The sequence below is a fragment of the Cyprinodon tularosa genome, unplaced genomic scaffold (genome assembly GCF_016077235.1).
Source record: "Cyprinodon tularosa strain WSP-4 unplaced genomic scaffold, ASM1607723v1 ctg156, whole genome shotgun sequence".
NCBI lineage: Eukaryota > Metazoa > Chordata > Actinopteri > Cyprinodontiformes > Cyprinodontidae > Cyprinodon > Cyprinodon tularosa.
Genome location: NW_024038395.1, coordinates 664,627 through 683,168, shown reverse-complemented (window position 1 = coordinate 683,168; position 18,542 = coordinate 664,627). Strand labels below are relative to the sequence as shown.

Below are 18,542 nucleotides of genomic sequence, written 5' to 3'. Positions count from 1 at the left end.
TGCTGACAATAATCATCATAGATAGGAGGGCTTTTGTAAGTTAAAGCGTCCACTTTCTTACAACCAAAACAACAAATAGAACTCTGAGAGCGTGTAAGAGTGACATACAGTACCGTTTCTTTTAATGATAATTTTACATCTCTCTTTCACATGTTCCATTAATCTTTGTTTTTATTCAGTAACCTATTCCAATAGGTTTCTGTTTTTGTCTTACAAATAAGTTTAATAATGTATAAGAAAACACATATTTTTGTGTATTTAGTTAGTATTTATTACAGCTCAAACAATAAATAGTTCAAATCTAATTTTGTGCGCTTTTTTTAATTGAGGAAATACAAAACAATATTTAGCCCTCATGTTATAAAAACATCTTTTTGATAAAAAACTGTAGTTTATAGGAAAAGCAGCTGCCTAGCAATAAATTCTTGGTTAAGTTTGCTCAACTTTAGATTTATTTATTAATCAATAGCTTGCATCCCAATTTTACTTGTAAAGCTACTGTTGGCACAGAGTGTGAAAGCCCAACTCTAGTAAAAGGTGTTAATAACTCAAAAGTCAATTACACACTTAATACATTTAATAAAGAGGACATATCAGACATTTACTGTTGTGCAAAAATCCCAGTTGTGATACATGCACCCTGCTAGGCATTCCATGATTAGTGTTAGTGAGATTATGGCCCAGAAAAAAAGCAAAAAACATGCGCGCCTCATAAGTCATAGAAAGCAGTGCATGCTGGGATGTACAGTGGGCACCTTCCTCAGGTACAAATCGGTAGCTTTAAAGATACTGTGACCTTACCCGTAAAAACTGACGTCAGTAGTAGTTTCAGCTTATTGATATATTGCCTTAACTTTCAGTTAGTTTAATTAACATGCATTTATATTACCAGATCACACCCAGTCTGTACATGTATGGTCTGCTGGGCTCCCCCTCGATTTGGCTCTTTTTTAAAACATTAGATGTCGGCAGAGTAATGCTCAGAAATTTAGATAGCTGTACTTCCTGTTTCAGAGTCCTCCTGAAACCCGACAGAGAGTGATAGTAGCACCTTTAGCAGTTAAAAGGGACAACAGCCATGTGAATATTCTTATGTGTGAAGGGATTTATTATTTTAAATGTTGCCTTTTACTTTACTAACCTGTGCATTCAGACAAACTTGTCTGCATTAGACTAAAGGGCTGGTTATCCTCCTGCAGCAGTGTGTCGTAGTGAGCTTGTCGCAGATATTTTTGATTTATGGCCAATATTGAGGCGTGTGCTGTTATTCCACGGCAAAGGGCAAGAGAGACAATCACAAACTAGCTATCGGTCTAGATCTGGCCAAGGCGGTGAGGAAGTGGGGACAGGTTTGTACGACAATGGAGGGACATGAGGGCGAAAACGAGCGGGGATCAAGGTGGAAAAAGGGTCCCAGCGTTCTGGTGCAAATCGCTCTTCTAGCTGCTCCATCTTCACAGGTCGTTTTCCACAATGGCGGTCATATAAACAAAACAAGCGGGGAAGGTACCAAACAGGAAATACGGATAGTGTAGAGCGAATGTAGATTTTACCAATCGAAGGCCTCCTGTCTGCGGTCACCCACAATTCTGGAGAGGTGGAGCAAAGTGTCTGCGGAAGGGGGGAGGGGCACATTCGCGTTTACTGCAACACACATGCAGACGACTTGGTTTCTGCGTATAAATCAGCCTTAAGGGTTATTAAGGGCACATTATACTTATGCAACCGCACACATCAAATGTCGCTTGGGTCTGGTCGGTCCGTCAAGACCAGGAACATCGGTCTTGAATTTCTAAGGACGCACAGCAGTTTCCCACCAAAGCACAAGGGGGAGCCTATTCGAGAATGACCATCGAACAGACAGCCGGAAAGGCATACCAAGGAACAATCTCAGCTGTTTTTTCTCTGCGCACTTCCGCTTGAGGTCTGAGTGGGTTTGCGACCGTGGATGTTATTTAAATGAGCCTAGAAGGGGTAGATACAGAGGGCGAAAGATGCTCAGAAAAGGTCACTGGGCTGGGGCTCTTGTGACAGTTGCATTGAGGACCAAGGTCCCTGCGTGCTGGTCACACTATATACCTCTGCGCCACTGCTGCACCCCAGGGGTCAATGTTTTTGAAGCACCACACATACACTTAAAATCAAACACAGTCTCTTGTTGATCCTAGACAACAACTTCCGTTGGCCTTGTTCTGCTCGCCAGCTCTGTGCCCCAGTTACTCTAAATGAGGGAGTGTAAAATGCTTTCGAATCAGCAGAAATATGTGCCAAGCGTCCCACAACCTGCTCAATACAACTTAATCAATTTGAAACATACACACATGAACAAATACACACTCTGCGCCTAAACACCCTGGCCTTGTTCCACAGCTCCCATCTCATTCATAACAGTCCAATTCAGAATGGTGTCGTCTTTGAAAATGCTTAGAAAGGCTCATTTCTCAGGCCTGGTTCAGCTTCCATGCAGGCACTGGCTGTGAGCCCATTTACCACGTGGAATGGTTGGAGCTGAGACTAAGTGGGTTAATAGGATGTTCAGTTAGTGCTATGGATTTTCTGGGGTTCCTCTCTTGCGACTGAGGATCGAATGTCTTAAAGCAGCAGAAGCAAAGAGAAGAATAGCAGTAATGTCAGGATTGATGTGCAGTTCTGTGGATGACTTCTTTCTCTGTGACTTTAAAAGGTTTAAAATGTGTGAAAACTCTGGTATCTGTCATGGTCTTCATCTTTTTCTAAGGTGTAAATGGTTTACCCATAAATCCTATTTGCTCTTTACTCAGTCCTCTGCCTTTTACATATCGAATGATTACAGAGTTTTATAAAGGGGATAGTTTATAATGTCATTGGGCCCAGGAGCTTTTATTCCAGGGCTTCAGACATGAAAAGCAGGGTATATATGAAGGGAGACAATTGCCCTGTTGTTGAACCCTAGATGAGTGCGCCAACCACAAGGGGTCTCTCTATATATAGCATCCCTGCTCCATGGCAGTGTCACACTGCACTTCACCTTATGATGCCTCAAGTGAGGCTTTATTAAAAAGTTTAAGATTTCACCTGAACTACATAACTTTCTTGGCATCTTCTTTTAGGTTAAATCCCGATAAGTTAGTCCCACAGGCTGCAATTAACGCATGGTCTGAAGGCCACCAATACTCTCTGCGATTTTGAAAAGACATAACAAACGTAACAGGAGAAGGCAGCACACAACTGCTGATTTTCCTGTGTTGAACAGAACTTAGAAAAATCCACTGACTGTAAATGTTGGACCTAGAAATAAAGCTGTACACAAACAAAGATATAAAACACAACGTTAATGATCGTAATCTGATAAAAACAAAAGAAAAACCTTTAACGATGATTTTGGAAAGTGAAGCACAGTTTTTATTATATCATCTTTTCTTTTATCTAAACTGAAAAGACCTAAAGCTTTAAGATTACTGGAGCTAATTTGATCCCTGATATCCGTTTGTTTGCACCTACTAACCCTTTTGGTGCCAGGCTGAACCACCTTCAGAACCACCTCAATTCTACATGGCGTAGACCACATAAAATATCCACCCGTATTGACCTGATAGCATCAGATATTTGATGAAAATTCACACATGACTGATGCCAGTCTTCTGCTCCATCACATTCTAAAGCTAATCTACAGATCATTACCAACCAACAGCCTGAAACATTGCTGTGCAACAAGCTGTGGATCATAACCATGAGCATACCCCTAAATAAGTTTAAATATGGGTTTAGGTTATCAAATTCATTTTTTAAATGAAGCATCCACTTCAATCCCATAGAAAATGTGTGGACAGATCTGAACTGTGTCTGAACAGATCATTGGTTCGGAGAGTCAGTGTGAGCAGTGTGAGTTCCTTGGGTTGCCAGTGAATCCTCCTTAAACACTCAATATGTGGGGCAGCTTTTCATGCTTCATTAGAGATCTGCTGGAAGCATTGCAAGGAAGGAAGTGGAGTCAAAACGAAATTTGATGATGATCTGTATGACGGAACGTCATGTTTTAAACCAAATGTGATGCAAAGTTTTGGCACCCTGCCATTAATCCATCCAACCATTTTCCATCACGCTTATCCCAAGCGGGGTCACGAGGGGTGCTGGTGCCTATCTCCAGCTGTCTATGGGCGAAAGATGGCCTACAGTGCCATTAACTGAAGGAAAAAATAACTTGTGCAGCAAAAATCAGCCACTATTGGTCTAGCGACCACCACGTACAAGACCTCTGACCTAAAGTATGCAAAGAGATATCCCCCACACCATCACACCTCCAACAGCCCGAACAGTTGAAGAAAGCCAGGATGGATCCTTGCTTTCCTGTTTTCTCGTTATTTAAACTAAAGTCTAACCCCACCATCTAAATTTAGTAACTGAAATTAAAATCCATTGGAGCAGGAAATGTTTCCCAGTTATCCTGTTTGAATCCAGGCCTCAGTTCCATATTTTTAGAGGACCGGAGTAGCACCTGATGTGGTTTTCTTAGAGTCGACATGCTGTCAGTCATAGATGGCACTATCTTGGTTGTAATGAGTGTTTGAATTTGCCTTTCTGTCTGTCAGGTCAGTGAAGTATAAGAGACAGGAGGAGTCAGAATGGGTATAACAAGGTTAAATAAATACAAATCAACCCTATTCTCCTCAGAACAAAAGTTGGTTTCTTCTGTTCATTTTTTGACCATATGTAAGAGGTGGTTCAGTGTTAAAAATTTCATTTAAGCTATAACCCTATTCAAACCAATTAGTTTAAATTATTTTGGTGTTTATTTCAACAACTATTTGAAAGTATAAAAATCTGATCAGGTCCCCCCTTCAAGCATCTACCTTCTTCCAACCTTATTATATCCATTCTGATGCTTCCTTCATCATTTTCTCCATGGAGATGACTTATTTCTCATCCCGCTGCAGGATGGCTCCTTGGTTCTTTATGACCTCTCACATTAATACACTTCATCTCCTCCAAATCGCTCCCTGGTTTTTCACCCTCTTGACCAGCAGCCATCAGCCTCTCCTGACCCAGCACTATCTGGCTTCCTGTCACAGTCCGTCCTCATGCACTCACTCATCTGGAGGTACTGCTGTGAGAACTTGAAGGACAGGGATAGTGGAAAAACAACAGTTTATAAAAAGCGGTGACTCAGTGGTATCCGTGGGAAAAAGTAAATCCGTATTAGTGGTAAACCTTTGCTTAGGACATGGAGGCTGATTGACAAAGATGAAACTGACAGCTCCAAATGAAGAATTTAAAGAAGAGATGGACGCTTATTTTGACATTCTTGTTGACTAAAAATAATTTTTAATGTTAAGCTGTGATTAAATATTCATTAATATATAATTGTAGATTCTCATCTCTTTACAAGTTAGTTAAACTGACAGAGATAATCAATATAAATAACATCCATTCATTTTCCGTCACACTTATCCCAAGTGGTGTTGCGAGGAGTAGGGGTGCCTATCTCCAGCTGTCTACGTGCGAGAGGCGTGGTCCAACCTGGACAGGTCGCCAGTCTATCATAGGGCAACACAGGGACAAACAGGACAAACAACCATTCACACACACACCTAAGGAGAATTTAGAGAAGCCAGTTAGCCTAACAGTTATGTTTTTGGACTGTGGGAGGAAGCCTGAGTACCCAAACTCCATACAGAAAGACCGCAGGCCGCGAATCGAACCCGGAACCTTCTAGCTGCAAGGCGCCACTGAGCAGCTCAATATAAATAACATCTATATGAAAAATTTATAGCAACCCCTCCCTTTTAAAGGCAGGCACCTTGATTGAAATCAGCTGCTACTTCAGTTCCAAACCCTCTTCCAGGGAAAATTAAATATTCTTAGTTGTCATGAAGATTAAGCTGCCGCAGTAACAAGGATTATATTTGGAGGAGTCGAATCAAAGAGCAATGGTGGTAACACCATACTTTTTTCTCTGTTAGCGTTACTGGTGTATAAAATAGCTGGAAAGTGTAAGAAGTTTAACTTAAACCTACAGTTAGATGGTTGGTTGTAGTTTAGTCTGTCCTAAACTTTGACCTTAATCTTGTTGAAATTGTGGGGATTTAGTTTAAAACTGGGGTTTCATTAGAACACAAAACTCAATAAAACAACAAACTAGGTCAGAGTTAATTTATGTGAACTTAACCATTAGTGCCAGGTAGTATAGCTCAGATATCCAGTAAAAAATGTGCTGAATAAAAAACATGAGGAAGAGCTATTAAGCGGGTTACGGGCCTATTTAACAGTGTCTGTACTGTATGTAAAAGGTTTGTTTCTGTGTCGATAACAGCAAAGCAACAATAAATGTAATCTTATGCAATAATTAATTGTTTTTTAAAAGTCTGACATTTCAAATAATGCCCTTCACAGGTGTGGATAACCTCTGCTGCAGGCTTTTGTCACTGATAGTAATTCTTTCTATCTCCCATGAGCTCCTGATTATTTTACAACCATTTTAAGAATCATTGAAGCTTGATTAGTTTTCTGGCTTGTCGATAGTAAAAATTTTATTCTCTTCAGGCTGTTATTGTATAAGCGATGAAAAACTAAACTAGTTCACCAGTGGAACTCATCACAGTGCTTTCCTTAATCCCCCCAACAATAAATACTTAATGATGGATGTCCTCATTCCCATTTTTTCTTTCAATTCCCTGATTCTCTTTTTTCCTCTGTGTTGCAAAGATCTCCACCCATCTGTGGGTTTCTGGATGACTATGCTTTCATCATTTGTGGCCTGCTGGACCTGTATGAGGCCACGTTTCAAGCAGAGTGGCTGCAGTGGGCCGAGGAGCTGCAGACCAGGCAAGACCTGCTGTTCTGGGACGAACAGGGTGGAGGCTACTTCTGCAGTGACCCGAGCGACGGGACGGTTCTGCTGCGACTGAAAGAGGGTATGTAAGAACCAGACTTGATTTCAGCCTCCTAGATGCTTAAAAAACACATTTCTGCTCCTAAAATTATTAAGTCTTTTAAAGGTCATTGAAAAGCAGCATACGTTAACCTTAATTAATGAAATAACTCATTAATTTTTAGATGTATGTGGTCTGTGCAATATAAAAATCTAGATTTGACATGTTTTATTAACAGCTCTGAGTGCGTCCTGTAGTAAAGTTGTTATTTTTATTCTATGCTTTGTAATGCAACTCTCTAATGTCACTAGTTTGTCAGCTTTGCGCTGCCATAGAGCAAAGATGTCTGCCTCCGTACTGTAAATGCTTTCACCCTGTAGATAATGATCAATTCAATTCAAAAATACTTTGTTAATCCCAAAGAGAAATTAAATATTGCAGTAACTTCTATGTTATTTTTTAACCAGTTTTTGTAGGTGTTGATAGCTGTCAGCAGGAAGGATCTTCTGTAGTGGTCTGTCTTGCACCAGATCTAAGGAAGCTTCTGACTGAAGACACTCTGTTGTTTTTTGTTGTCATTCAGGGTCAAATTATTGTTTCCACACCATGCTACAAAGCGGTTCTCCATGCCACGGTTATCCATGCTACAACACTCCCTTTACTCAGCTTCTTGTCAGTCTTTGATTTATCCATTGACTGCAGAGTCATCTATGTATTTCTGCAGAAGACAGGGCACTTTCTGGTACTGGAAGTCAGACATGTACAGAATAAAAAGGAACTGTGTCCATCTTGGTTTTACTGCAGATACTTTTTTACTATTGTGGAGTCTGGTTTCTAGAGGGGATCCTTCAGAGGAGAACCCAATCTCCTTATCCATGTACAGTTACAACTGCATGTGTTTACAGTATGTTGACCTTTGAGTGGTTTGCTTGCAGCAAGCAGGAGAGGTCATACCAGCAAACCGAGAGCAGGAAGAGAGGATGTACAAAAAGTAACGTGTTTGAGTAGAGGAAATTATGAAACAGTGCTACCCTGCAGCACTCACCGCCATAGCGCCTTACAGTACATACGGCCACTTTAAAACTGTCCTTTTTCTCAAATTAAAGTTTCTTCATGGTTGATACTATGTCAATCCCACGTTTTACATTTACATATAATTTCTTTAATATACTAAACGATCAGAAATTTCCACCTCCATAATGAACTCTTTGATCTCACTTTCTGCTTCTTCTTTTAGGAAGAAAACTATGTTTTATACCTAAACTGTTTATTTAGAACTACAGCATCTCATCACTTAGGTAGCAATAAATTTTGTCAACCTCATTTAAAGTTGTGGAGAAATCTGAAAACAATGAAAGTCTTTGTAAAAGAATAAAGTCACTTTCACACTGAAAACCGTTTTTTCAAAACCGGGTTGACCCGCAACAATCGACTTTTGGCTCTTTCGCCATTTCACTGAAAAGCCGAGTCTGACCCCCAACTGGGAGCTGCGTGACCACTGTCGCCCACAACTGCGTGTCTGACGACGGCATCATGCTGGGTGAGCGTTAATGATGTCGAAAACTCTTCCCAATAATGCTCCTTATTTATTGAAGGTAAACAGAGTTTTTTCGGCTTTTTAGATCAGATGAAACTGACACTGTGTTGACCTCTGTACATTGTGCTCCATGGTGTTTTATAATTTAGCGAGTCAACCCGTTGGTGTTCCCACTGCATGCCATCAGAGCCGAGGGTCGCTTGGCTGCGTCTGCGTCAGAAGCAGCCATTCGTGGGTCGCTTGCCGAGTCGTTTGGCCCGGGTACATATGTGTCAGTGAGCTGTTGTTTTCGGGGATTAACAGGGTTCTCTTTTGCCAAATTGAAATGGGTATAAGAGAACTTATTCTAAGTTTGCAGGGATCCAATTTAACATAAAGAAAATTCTTTAGGTAATTCAGACTGATATGAACCTTTCTGGCCAATGTGCATAAAGAAAACTGGGCATCACACTAATTATTCCTTACGTAGTAGGACACAGTTTGGATAGCATCATTCCGTGGAGATACTTCTCATTTCTGTGTAGAGACGAGGAAAGTGGGAACTAACCAACCAGAGTAGGACCTAAGTGAGGCTCCAAAAGATTTAAGATGAGGTTGGAGGTTCAGGAGTGCACCTCAATCACTCAGAACCACAATGAAGTGGCTTAGATTATAACATATCTACAGGTTTGAATTCTCCTGTCAAAGTTCAGCTTAAGCCCTGTGAAGAAAATGAATTAGATCTGCATTGATGCTCACAAATCAATTACATTTTTGTTTACTTTGTTTTCTAAAGATTTTGTGGGACTATTGGCCTTTATTTGCAGTTATTACTCAGGAGAATAGTCAGTCATGCAGTCAAGGTGCAGAGTTTAGGAAATCAGACAAACAGCTGCATTCATGATTTATCACCACTGCATGTCATACATGCCTCCTGCTCTGCCTCATGAATCTTCAGTTGGAGAAATTGTGAAAAGAAGGCCAAAAGTTGATCAGAGATCCCCAACCCTACTCCTCTAGTACCCCTGCCCTGCGTCTTTTACAGAAACAGCCATTTAAAATGACCCTTCCCAGTCAAACACCAGGCAAATGGCAGCCAATTTCCCTGCAACTCCGAGCAAAATCGCCTCCAACTTACAGCCTCAGGTGACCCCCTCCTTCTCTGGGGCGTGCATATATTTTTACTGTGACTCCACTCTGTCACTGAATTACAGGGTCTGACTAGGCGTTAGATCTTAATGTCCATAAATGATGACAAAAAGAATATTTTAGTACAAAGATTGATGTTTAAAAATGAACTGTAGGGGACCAGCCAAGGATCATGGGGAAATTTTGAATGGCTTCTACTGTAGGGGTCTACTTCCTGCCACACACCTGACTTAAAGGGATTTTTATTAACAGGTTTCTGCAGCTCTAGAGGGCATGCAGAGGATCATTGAGGAGTACTGGACCATCTAAAACATACAGGGTAGGGGATCCCTAATGTTGGCATAGATATACCCCAAAATATTACCTTCTGTACTTGAATTCTGCATATCTCAAAAGTCTATTTACGTACAATTCAGGCCATGAATAGTTTTCCTGTTACTCGCCAAGTGTACACTACCTAGCACTGCTCTATTTCATAGAATCCCAATAAAATATGTCAAAGTTTGGGTTTGTTGACAGCTTGGCGTCGTCGATAGTGTGGATTTTCTTTTTCTGTGTCGATGTTGCATTAGAATTTCATGAGAACTGCTTGAAAAACTGCCTGCATCAGCTCACTGTAGGGGTTTGCTTCAGGTTGAAAAAAACAAAAAAACAGGATTGATGGACAGGTAGATGATGAACTCCTGCTGCAGTGGACCTTTGTGGCTTGACTAGTCTGAAGGACGATATAGCACCTAACACTGAGTGGATCTGGGTTGTAGGGGCACTGCAGATGGTCATGCATCAGTTTGGATTACACCAACTGTTTGAAAAGAAGATAGGAATAAAGAAATTAGATTGTTTTTGTCAGTTGTTCACAAATTCATTCATCTGTCATTGATGTGGTGCTTCTCTGCCTTTACCCTTCACCATATTGATTGTCCTAAACTCAAAGGATTTGGAAGCCTTTACTGTAATATCCCTGTCACTTTAATTCATTTGCTACTCCTAAAGAAAATAGACTTCCAGCAACAGATAGATAGACTTATAGGGGACTAAATGAAGGCATATTGAGCTCCTCCATTCACCCCAAGAACACTACAGCCGTCACTCATTCAGGCTGAACCTCTCTCCAATAAAAAAGCCCTAGTAGACTAATGCCCTAACTCTCTTGCTGCTTTGATCACCAGAGCTGTCAAACACGTCTCCAGTCTGTCTCTCAGTCCATCTGCCTCTGACAAATTGGAACAGAACTGCAAAGTACAGCAGGAGTCTGGAATCCACTTCCTGACTCTGCTGCTGTCTCATTTCATCTCCTTCTACTAGCCTAATAATTTTCCTCTTAATCTCTAACCTTTCCTTTTCTCGTGTAACCCTGTATTCCAACATAATTTTTAATCAATCAATCAACTTTATTGTCAAGATTGATCTTTGAGTTATTTCAAGATATATTTATTCATTTCTATATATCATAATGTGATTGTATTTGAAGGGGCAGTTTTCTCTGTGTCAGAACTTTGAGGAATGGCTGAAGATTGCAACCAGTCCAGTGGAACTGCAGCACCTGCTAACTAGTGTAAGCTAAAATGCTACATCAGGCTAAAATATACAGCACTTTAACTCTGCCGCTATCCCATAGCATAGTGATAGGCATCTAGACTGTCAATAAACTATAGTCACAAACCAGCCTGATAAACCAGACAAAATCGGAAGATTGCTGATGAGAACAACTCTTGTTTTTCAAACCATGTCTGTGCCTATTGGCCAACGCTCTGACCAATGAGCGCAACTGACTGTGACGTAGTAAGCGCGCCAGAAAGCTGGTGGGGGAGTGTAAACAAACAGCCTGTCGGTAAAACGGTGAATACGTCCCTCTTAAAAATTAATGAGCGTAGAGCCTCTTCCTGCTCACGTTTCAAAGTCTAATCCTTCCAAAACTGATTCCAAAGCTGAGTCAAACTAGTAATGTTCAATAGATGTTGCCATCTTCCTTGTTGTGCTTTCTCCAGCGTCGCGCAGCTTTGTCATCGCGTCCTCAAAAGCCCGTCCGCTTTGCATCCAGACATTGAAAACACATCTCTGCGTCATGATTGGCCAGCCAGTTCTAGGGCCTGAGGCATTGATCAAGGCTAGACCACTCACGGTTCACGGTTTAGTGGTCATGGTTTTCGGTTCGGTATATGTTTATTGTTACACCCGAAAAATAAAAAAATTGATAAAAATGATAAAAATTAAGGAATTTTTTTTTAATGAAATTAATGAATGAATTGTAATTATTTTTAATGATTTGCGAAAACCATGGATCATTTCCGCATGTTTTGCTGCTTTGAATTTAATCATCTGCCTGCATGCCCTTTACGATCTCCAAGGAACTCAGAGCGAAGCGGACGGGAGCCACCGTGGAGGCTGTAGGCTTTGCTGTGTGCAGGTGGTCTGGAGCGCAGCGGGGCGGAGCGCTGACGGAGTATGTGGGAGTTCGGGGTTAGCATGACATGTTGGTCATGTTGCTGTTAGCATAAACAAAACGTGTTGCACAATGCTTGCACACTGTTGCACTTTTATCCACAAGTTTCTTTCCGCCGTCATCGTAGGTCACTATAAATGCAAAGTGGTCCCATACAGCAGACCTATAAAGTGCTGCTGGCGCGTCTTCCAACTCCTGTTCTTTTCCACTCGCCATACCCACACAATTCTCCACAACAACTGACTTTTTTTCTGCTACACCCGGCTATGCTGCTTCGCTTCTTCTTCTTCTTGTTTACTACTGGTGGTTGGCTTTGGTCGCAGTACCGCCACCTTCTGCTCTGGAGTGTAAACACTTCGCCTATGAGAAAAAGGAGCAGCGCATGAACCGAACGAAACACACGCGAATCGAACCGAGACAGTCGAACCGAACGGTTCGGACGGTTTTCATAAACCGTTCCATCCCTAATATATATATATATATATATATACACACACATGTGTGACAGTATATATTACATATGTATAAAGGAAACAGAGAAACAGATATTAAAAAGTGTCGAAATAAAAATTTGATTAAAATCTAAATTATTATTAAATACATATAATTGCTTTGTGAAATGAAAGTCGCAAAAAAAAACACCATTATGAAATAAATATAATTCAATCAATGAATAACTATGTTTTGAAACTAAGTAAATTATAAAAAGATAAAATATCTTAGGACAGAAGATTTATGAAATACATAAATAGATACAGTGATCTTGAAGTCATGGATAACTTAAGGAATGACAACTTGGGCTAAATAATATTTTTATTGTGTGATTTGTTGTATTTCATTTGGAGGTTTTTATTTCTTTGATGAAATATTATTGCTGATGTATTTATGAGAGTATTTTTTATAGAGTATATTTATTGATTAGTTAGTTTTTAGGCTCTTAATAGATGAATAAAAAATGTGATTGGCAGCAACACAGGATTTTTTTTCTTTGATTTTTACAGGCAAGTTTAGTGTTACATAATTTCCCAACAAAGAGAGCTATGATGGGATTAAAATAACCTTGACATGTACTCTTTCCAATCTTCAGCTGCCACTGCCGTTCTTAAACTGATGGCTGCTGGCGGCTCAAGAGGCTGACACCTTGTTAACATGCAAACGTTTACCTTTGATCAGCCGACAAAATCTATCAGTTTGCATCTAATAACCTGTTGCATTTTGAATTTCAAGTACACGTCTCAGATTAATGAATCAGGGATGTTAACCTTTTTATTTCTTCATTCAACACCCACCCCATTACTTCTCCATTAGATTCTGTTTTTCCAGGATCTATGGAGTTAGATTGGTCTCAATTTTCACAAATACACATATGTGATTCATACATGCACAGGACAGGATCCACACATGCACAGCATGATTCAATAAAGCACTTCTGGTCCATAAACAATTTAAAATTAAATTACAAAGTTCCAGTGATCTTTAAACTTTACTGCATTTCTGTGCATTTTTGACTCTTTCCTGATGTGCCTCAATAAACACAAATGCATTTATTTAAACAGGGAAAGATTTGCCACCTATCACAACGCTCCCTCGTATAAGCCAATCACAAGAAACTATACCAATGTATTTCAACTTACCAATAAAATAAAACAAATTACACATTAAAAATATTATTTAGCCCAAGTTTTCATTCCTTAAGTTATCCATTACTGTATCTATTTATGTATTTCCTAAATCTTCTGTCCTAAGATATATTATCTTTTTATAATTTACTTAGTTTCAAAACATAGTTATTCATTGATTGATTTATATTTATTTCATAATGTTTATTTTTTGTGACTTTCATTTCATAAAGCTATAGCATTACGGTTTTATAAATAATCCAACCTGGGTGTGGAAGCCTTGAGCTTTGTGTACTTTCTTTTTATTTAGTTTATTTGCTTTTTCTGCATAGAAAGTACTCCAGCATCCATGTCTCCCTTTGTGTTTATCTGTGTATCTCTCCTGAACACTAGTATTGAGTTTTTCCATTCAATAACTTCTTCTTCTGTTTTTCCCATAAGAACTCTTGACCCTGTTCTACTAGTAAACCCTACACAGATAAGACACGGCGAATCTATATGCATGTGCATTTGTTCTCATGTGTCCCAACCTGTTTTCCACTTGTATTTTATTGGATCTGACGTGAGAGTGGTTCCCCTTCTGAAGGGACTCACGGTACCATTATGGTGTCTACACTCCTTTGGGCGGAAGCCCATTAGCGACGCTCCAGTCGGCGCAGTGTTGGACGCCCATCCCAGTAGCGTTCCCTGTCAGCAGTAGACACATTACCTCCACCACATTGCCTCTGTGCGTTGTGAGACTCCTGTGTGTGTTTGTGAAGAGGAAGGTTAAAGTCATCCACCCTCTCTGTCCTGCTCCTCTTTGAATGTTTTTTCTTTTTCTTATTTGAGTCTTTCTTTCACTGCAAACTGTTTCTATCCCCTGAGGCATTGCTGCTCTTACAGGATCTTAAATTGTAGATCAGTTTGAAGAACTCTCATGACTTATTCATTGACTGTAGTCTTTGCCTATGAAAAGAACAATTTCTATGTGTTGCTGTTTGCAACCTCTAACCAAGCTATTTTTGTCAGTAGTATATGACATTAAAATGACTGAATATGCCTTATATATTACTTATATGTATTTCTAATGGGTTACTTAAGGCTATTTCTAGGTTTTGTCTAAGATATGCAGTCAGGCATGAAAATGGTTTTTGTCTCTGAAGCTGAATCTTTCACTCAGCAGACCTTTTCAGAGATACGGACGTGCTTAGAGGTTAGAGGTTATTTGTGGATCACCCTGAAGGTCTAACCAGACCGTGAGAAAAAATAAGGAGCAGTCATATAGCAGAGTACATCCCTAAACACAACAGATATGGGATGAATGTCTACAAACATTTTTAAGGTCTTCACAGTCATATCAAAAGCTGGATCTTTTTTTTATTATTGAAACAAAGACTAAGTTATGTTGGTCTATGTTTGGGACAAAATTAAAGCCTTATTCTGAAGGTCCCCTGTCCTAAATCGTCTAGATCAGAGGTCACTGATTAGTAGCCTGGGTGCCATTCCGAACTTAGTCCCGCCCACAAAGTTTGAGGTCGGGAAGTTCAGTCTGGCTCTGCTCCATAGTAGCGCGAGTATTATCGCCCACTGTCAGGCGATCCAATCAAATTGTCAGGGCGGGCTTTATACGATGATGGACAGATGATCAACAGTAACGTAATCAACCACGTGACCAATGCGCGCTTGGGTGACAACAATAATGGCTGCCGCTGGAGAGTTTAGGTGAGTAGATTCTGCGGTCTGTTCTAGAAGATATCGACAGCAAATTAATTTTAAAAGAGGAACAGAGAAACGCGATCAAGTCTCATCTTCTTATTCTAGGCGTGCAACTGCACGCTTTGATTTTTGTGGACAACAACTATGCCTCGCTTAACATACGTCACGCACTCCGTTGCTCTTATTGGTTGTAGGTCTATCCAATTGAGTGCAGAGGCATTTTTTTTCCTGGTTCGTTCGAAACACGCCCCATAATCACAGTTCTATGGAGCAGTATCAGACTCATATTCTGACTAGAATTGAGTCGGACTACGTCAGGCTAACTGATTAGTGGACCGTGGTCCAAATCCGGACCCAACCTGATTTAAAATATTTATAAATTACTGCATGTTGTCCGACAACTGTGTCTAACTTCACTTGCGCCACTTCTCCTGTTAATATGGTAACGCCCTCCGGAGTGTCCGGAACCCAGAAACACGTGATACAAATTAGCCAATGAGCTGCTGTCAGTCAGAGCTGCTGTAGCTACTTTTAGACACAGCAGGCAAACCTGCAGCAAGCCAGGCGATGGGAAAGAAGGAGAAGACGATGAGAAAAAGAGAGCAGAGAAAGTGTGGACTGCTGGAAGAACCGCAGTGAACTAGTGACAGAAAAGTGAAATGGTGCTCAAAGATGACCCTGCACATTTTGAGTATGTTTGGCTCAACCTGCTGCTGTGAAGCAGGATTCTCCACCATGAACAGAATCAAAAATAAATATGGATCCAGGCTCAGAATGAGCACCTTGATATGTGCTTGAGAATGGCTTAGTCTGCATTCAAACCCAGGTTTAAAGCCTTGCAGGGCAGCATAAAGCCCACTGCTCTCATTAAGCCATAACAAAAAAATAAATAAAGTCCGTTTAGGTGTTTTATAAAATACATGAATCAGGAAATTGTCTTTATACCAAACTGAACGATTGTTCAGTTTTTTTTTTTTTATATTTCTTTTTTTAAAGAGTCAATGTATAACATGGATGCATAAAAACCTCATTTTATTACAGATGTTACTGTTCTAAATGTTTAAATAAAGTAACATTGGTTTGCAGTTTCCTGAGGGTTTCATACTGTGAAGAGCTGGAAGAAAAAGTTTCCCTCAATTAAAATGTTTTCCTCTAATACAGTGTATACACAGATGTCTTATAGGGATTTCTTATAGTCATTTTAGGACAAGTAAAAAAAAAAATTTGTGAATGTATTTGTGAGAAAACTGTTATGTAGATCTAAAGTATTGTCTTTAGTGGTTACAGCAGTGAACCGTGTACTAAGACATGGTCAACAATCATTACATCATATTTGTAATGTTTTTCTGGTAGCAGGAAGATTTCATCTTTCATAAGAAGCTGGAATGAATATTCAAAGCTTTGACTTTCACTGCAACTTCCTAACAGATGTTGCTGTAGAAAATGATTTGGTTGCTGTTTTGCAGATTAGCTATGACCGGTCTCCAATCAACCGAATGATGAACTGCCTGACCTTTTTTTTTTAACCACTAACTTTCTTTCATATCCTGAAAGAATGTCCTTTTTGCCATTTTGCTTTTTGTACAGTTGTGGAATCTGCCTCTCTTATTTCATGCAGCAGCTCCACCTTTCTGATCGTATCATGAAAGTCTAAACTACTGGATTGGGTTTGTTACAAAAAGCATAAATCTGTACCTTAAAAGCTTGAATGAATTTTGTATCCCTGTGTGTCACAGATCAGGATGGAGCAGAGCCCAGCGCCAACTCTGTGTCTGCCTCCAATCTTCTGCGTCTGTCCCACTACACTGGAAGACAAGAGTGGCTCCAGAAGTCTCAGCTGCTCTTGGCAGCATTTTCCGACCGTCTCACCAGGATTCCCATTGCTCTACCTGAGATGGTGCGGGCTCTAATGGCCCAGCACTACACACTTCAACAGGTTAGCTACTTAATTGTAATGATCTTGGTTCTGTTGTTTTTCTTTAAGTTTTCTGTTTCAAGTTTAACCAGGTTTTTCATTGTTTTCTAGCTTTTTTGGTGTGTCTGGATTCATTTAAGTTGCTTAGGTTTTTCTGTCTGTCCTCTGCTGCCTCCTTGTGTTCTTTTCCCTTGGCTTCCTCATCAGCTCTAATCACACCTGTTCCCTATCAGCTCGTTAGCTCTCTCTTTGTTCAGTCAGCCATAAATACACTCCCTCTGCAGTCCCTCTTTGCTGGTTCCTCGTCTTACCTTTCCTCACCCTGGCTCCTTGTTGGTTTTTCCCTGATGTCTCCATGGTTCTGGTTAGTTTTTGATTTTTATGTTGGATTTTTGGATTCCTGTTTTTGTTTAACTTTTTTAAAGTTGGATTTTTGGATACCTGTTTTTTTTGCCTGATCTTGTAATAAACCCTCCAAGAATTCATCTCTGCCTCCCAGCTTCTGCGTTTGGGTCCTATCTAAACCTTTTTACCAAAGCGTGACAGAAGGAACCAGCCAAGCATGGACCCAGCAGAACTCGGCACGGACGCTCTGAGGAGAATCTCTCTCACTCTTGTGAATGCTCTGGACTCCATATCTACTCTCAGTCCACCTTGGAAGAGGGTGAGTGCGGCTGACCAATTAAAGCCGATCTTCCTCTCTAACTCCTCACTTCTATCACCCCCAGTTTTGTCTGAGCTATTCGAGGAGTTGGAGTGGAACCGCCAAGCCGCCTTCGCCCAACTCTGCAATAGACCTCCACCACCCAAACCATCATTCCATCACCTTCCCATTCTGCTGTCTCTTACCTCCGATCCTGTTCCCCCACCATTACCACCTGTTGGTCCTCCCCTGCCATCTGCTTCCTCCAGGCGTAAGCAACGCCGCCGGAGGAGGAAGACAACCACCTCTCCGGCGGATCAGCCTGACGCCTCCACTCCCTCTCCGGCGGGTCAGCCTGACGCCTCCACCCCCTCTCCGGCGGGTCAGCCTGACGCCTCCACTCCCTCTGCGGCGGGTCAGCCTGACGCCTCCACTCCCTCTCCGGCGGGTCAGCCTGACGCCTCCACTCCCTCTCCGGCGGGTCAGCCTGACGCCTGCTTCAATCCCACTCTTCAGGTCAGTTTCCCCTATGGCCTTCGCCGTCACCTCCATGACCAGCAGTTAGCTCCTCGAGTTAGAGGTTTAAATTCAGTCACCATGATAACACCCACTGCAGTCAGAGCACCACATATTGAGGAGTCAAAGTTATGGGACTACTTTTATGGGCAAAGGGAGGATCTATTCCCTTTCCTTCCACCTCCATCGGTTCCC

At 40.9% G+C, this 18,542-nt stretch overlaps 1 protein-coding gene across 2 annotated transcripts in view; it reads left to right on the top strand.

Annotated features, from left to right (window-relative positions):
• spata20 (spermatogenesis associated 20) overlaps positions 1-18,542 on the top strand; it is a 100,987-nt gene that overhangs the window by 20,640 nt on the left and 61,805 nt on the right. For both annotated transcript variants that reach the window (XM_038280088.1, XM_038280089.1), the window contains exons 13-14: positions 6,682-6,890; positions 17,010-17,209. In XM_038280088.1, the coding sequence (XP_038136016.1) occupies positions 6,682-6,890; positions 17,010-17,209 (409 nt within the window). The remainder of the gene's footprint in view (positions 1-6,681; positions 6,891-17,009; positions 17,210-18,542) is intronic.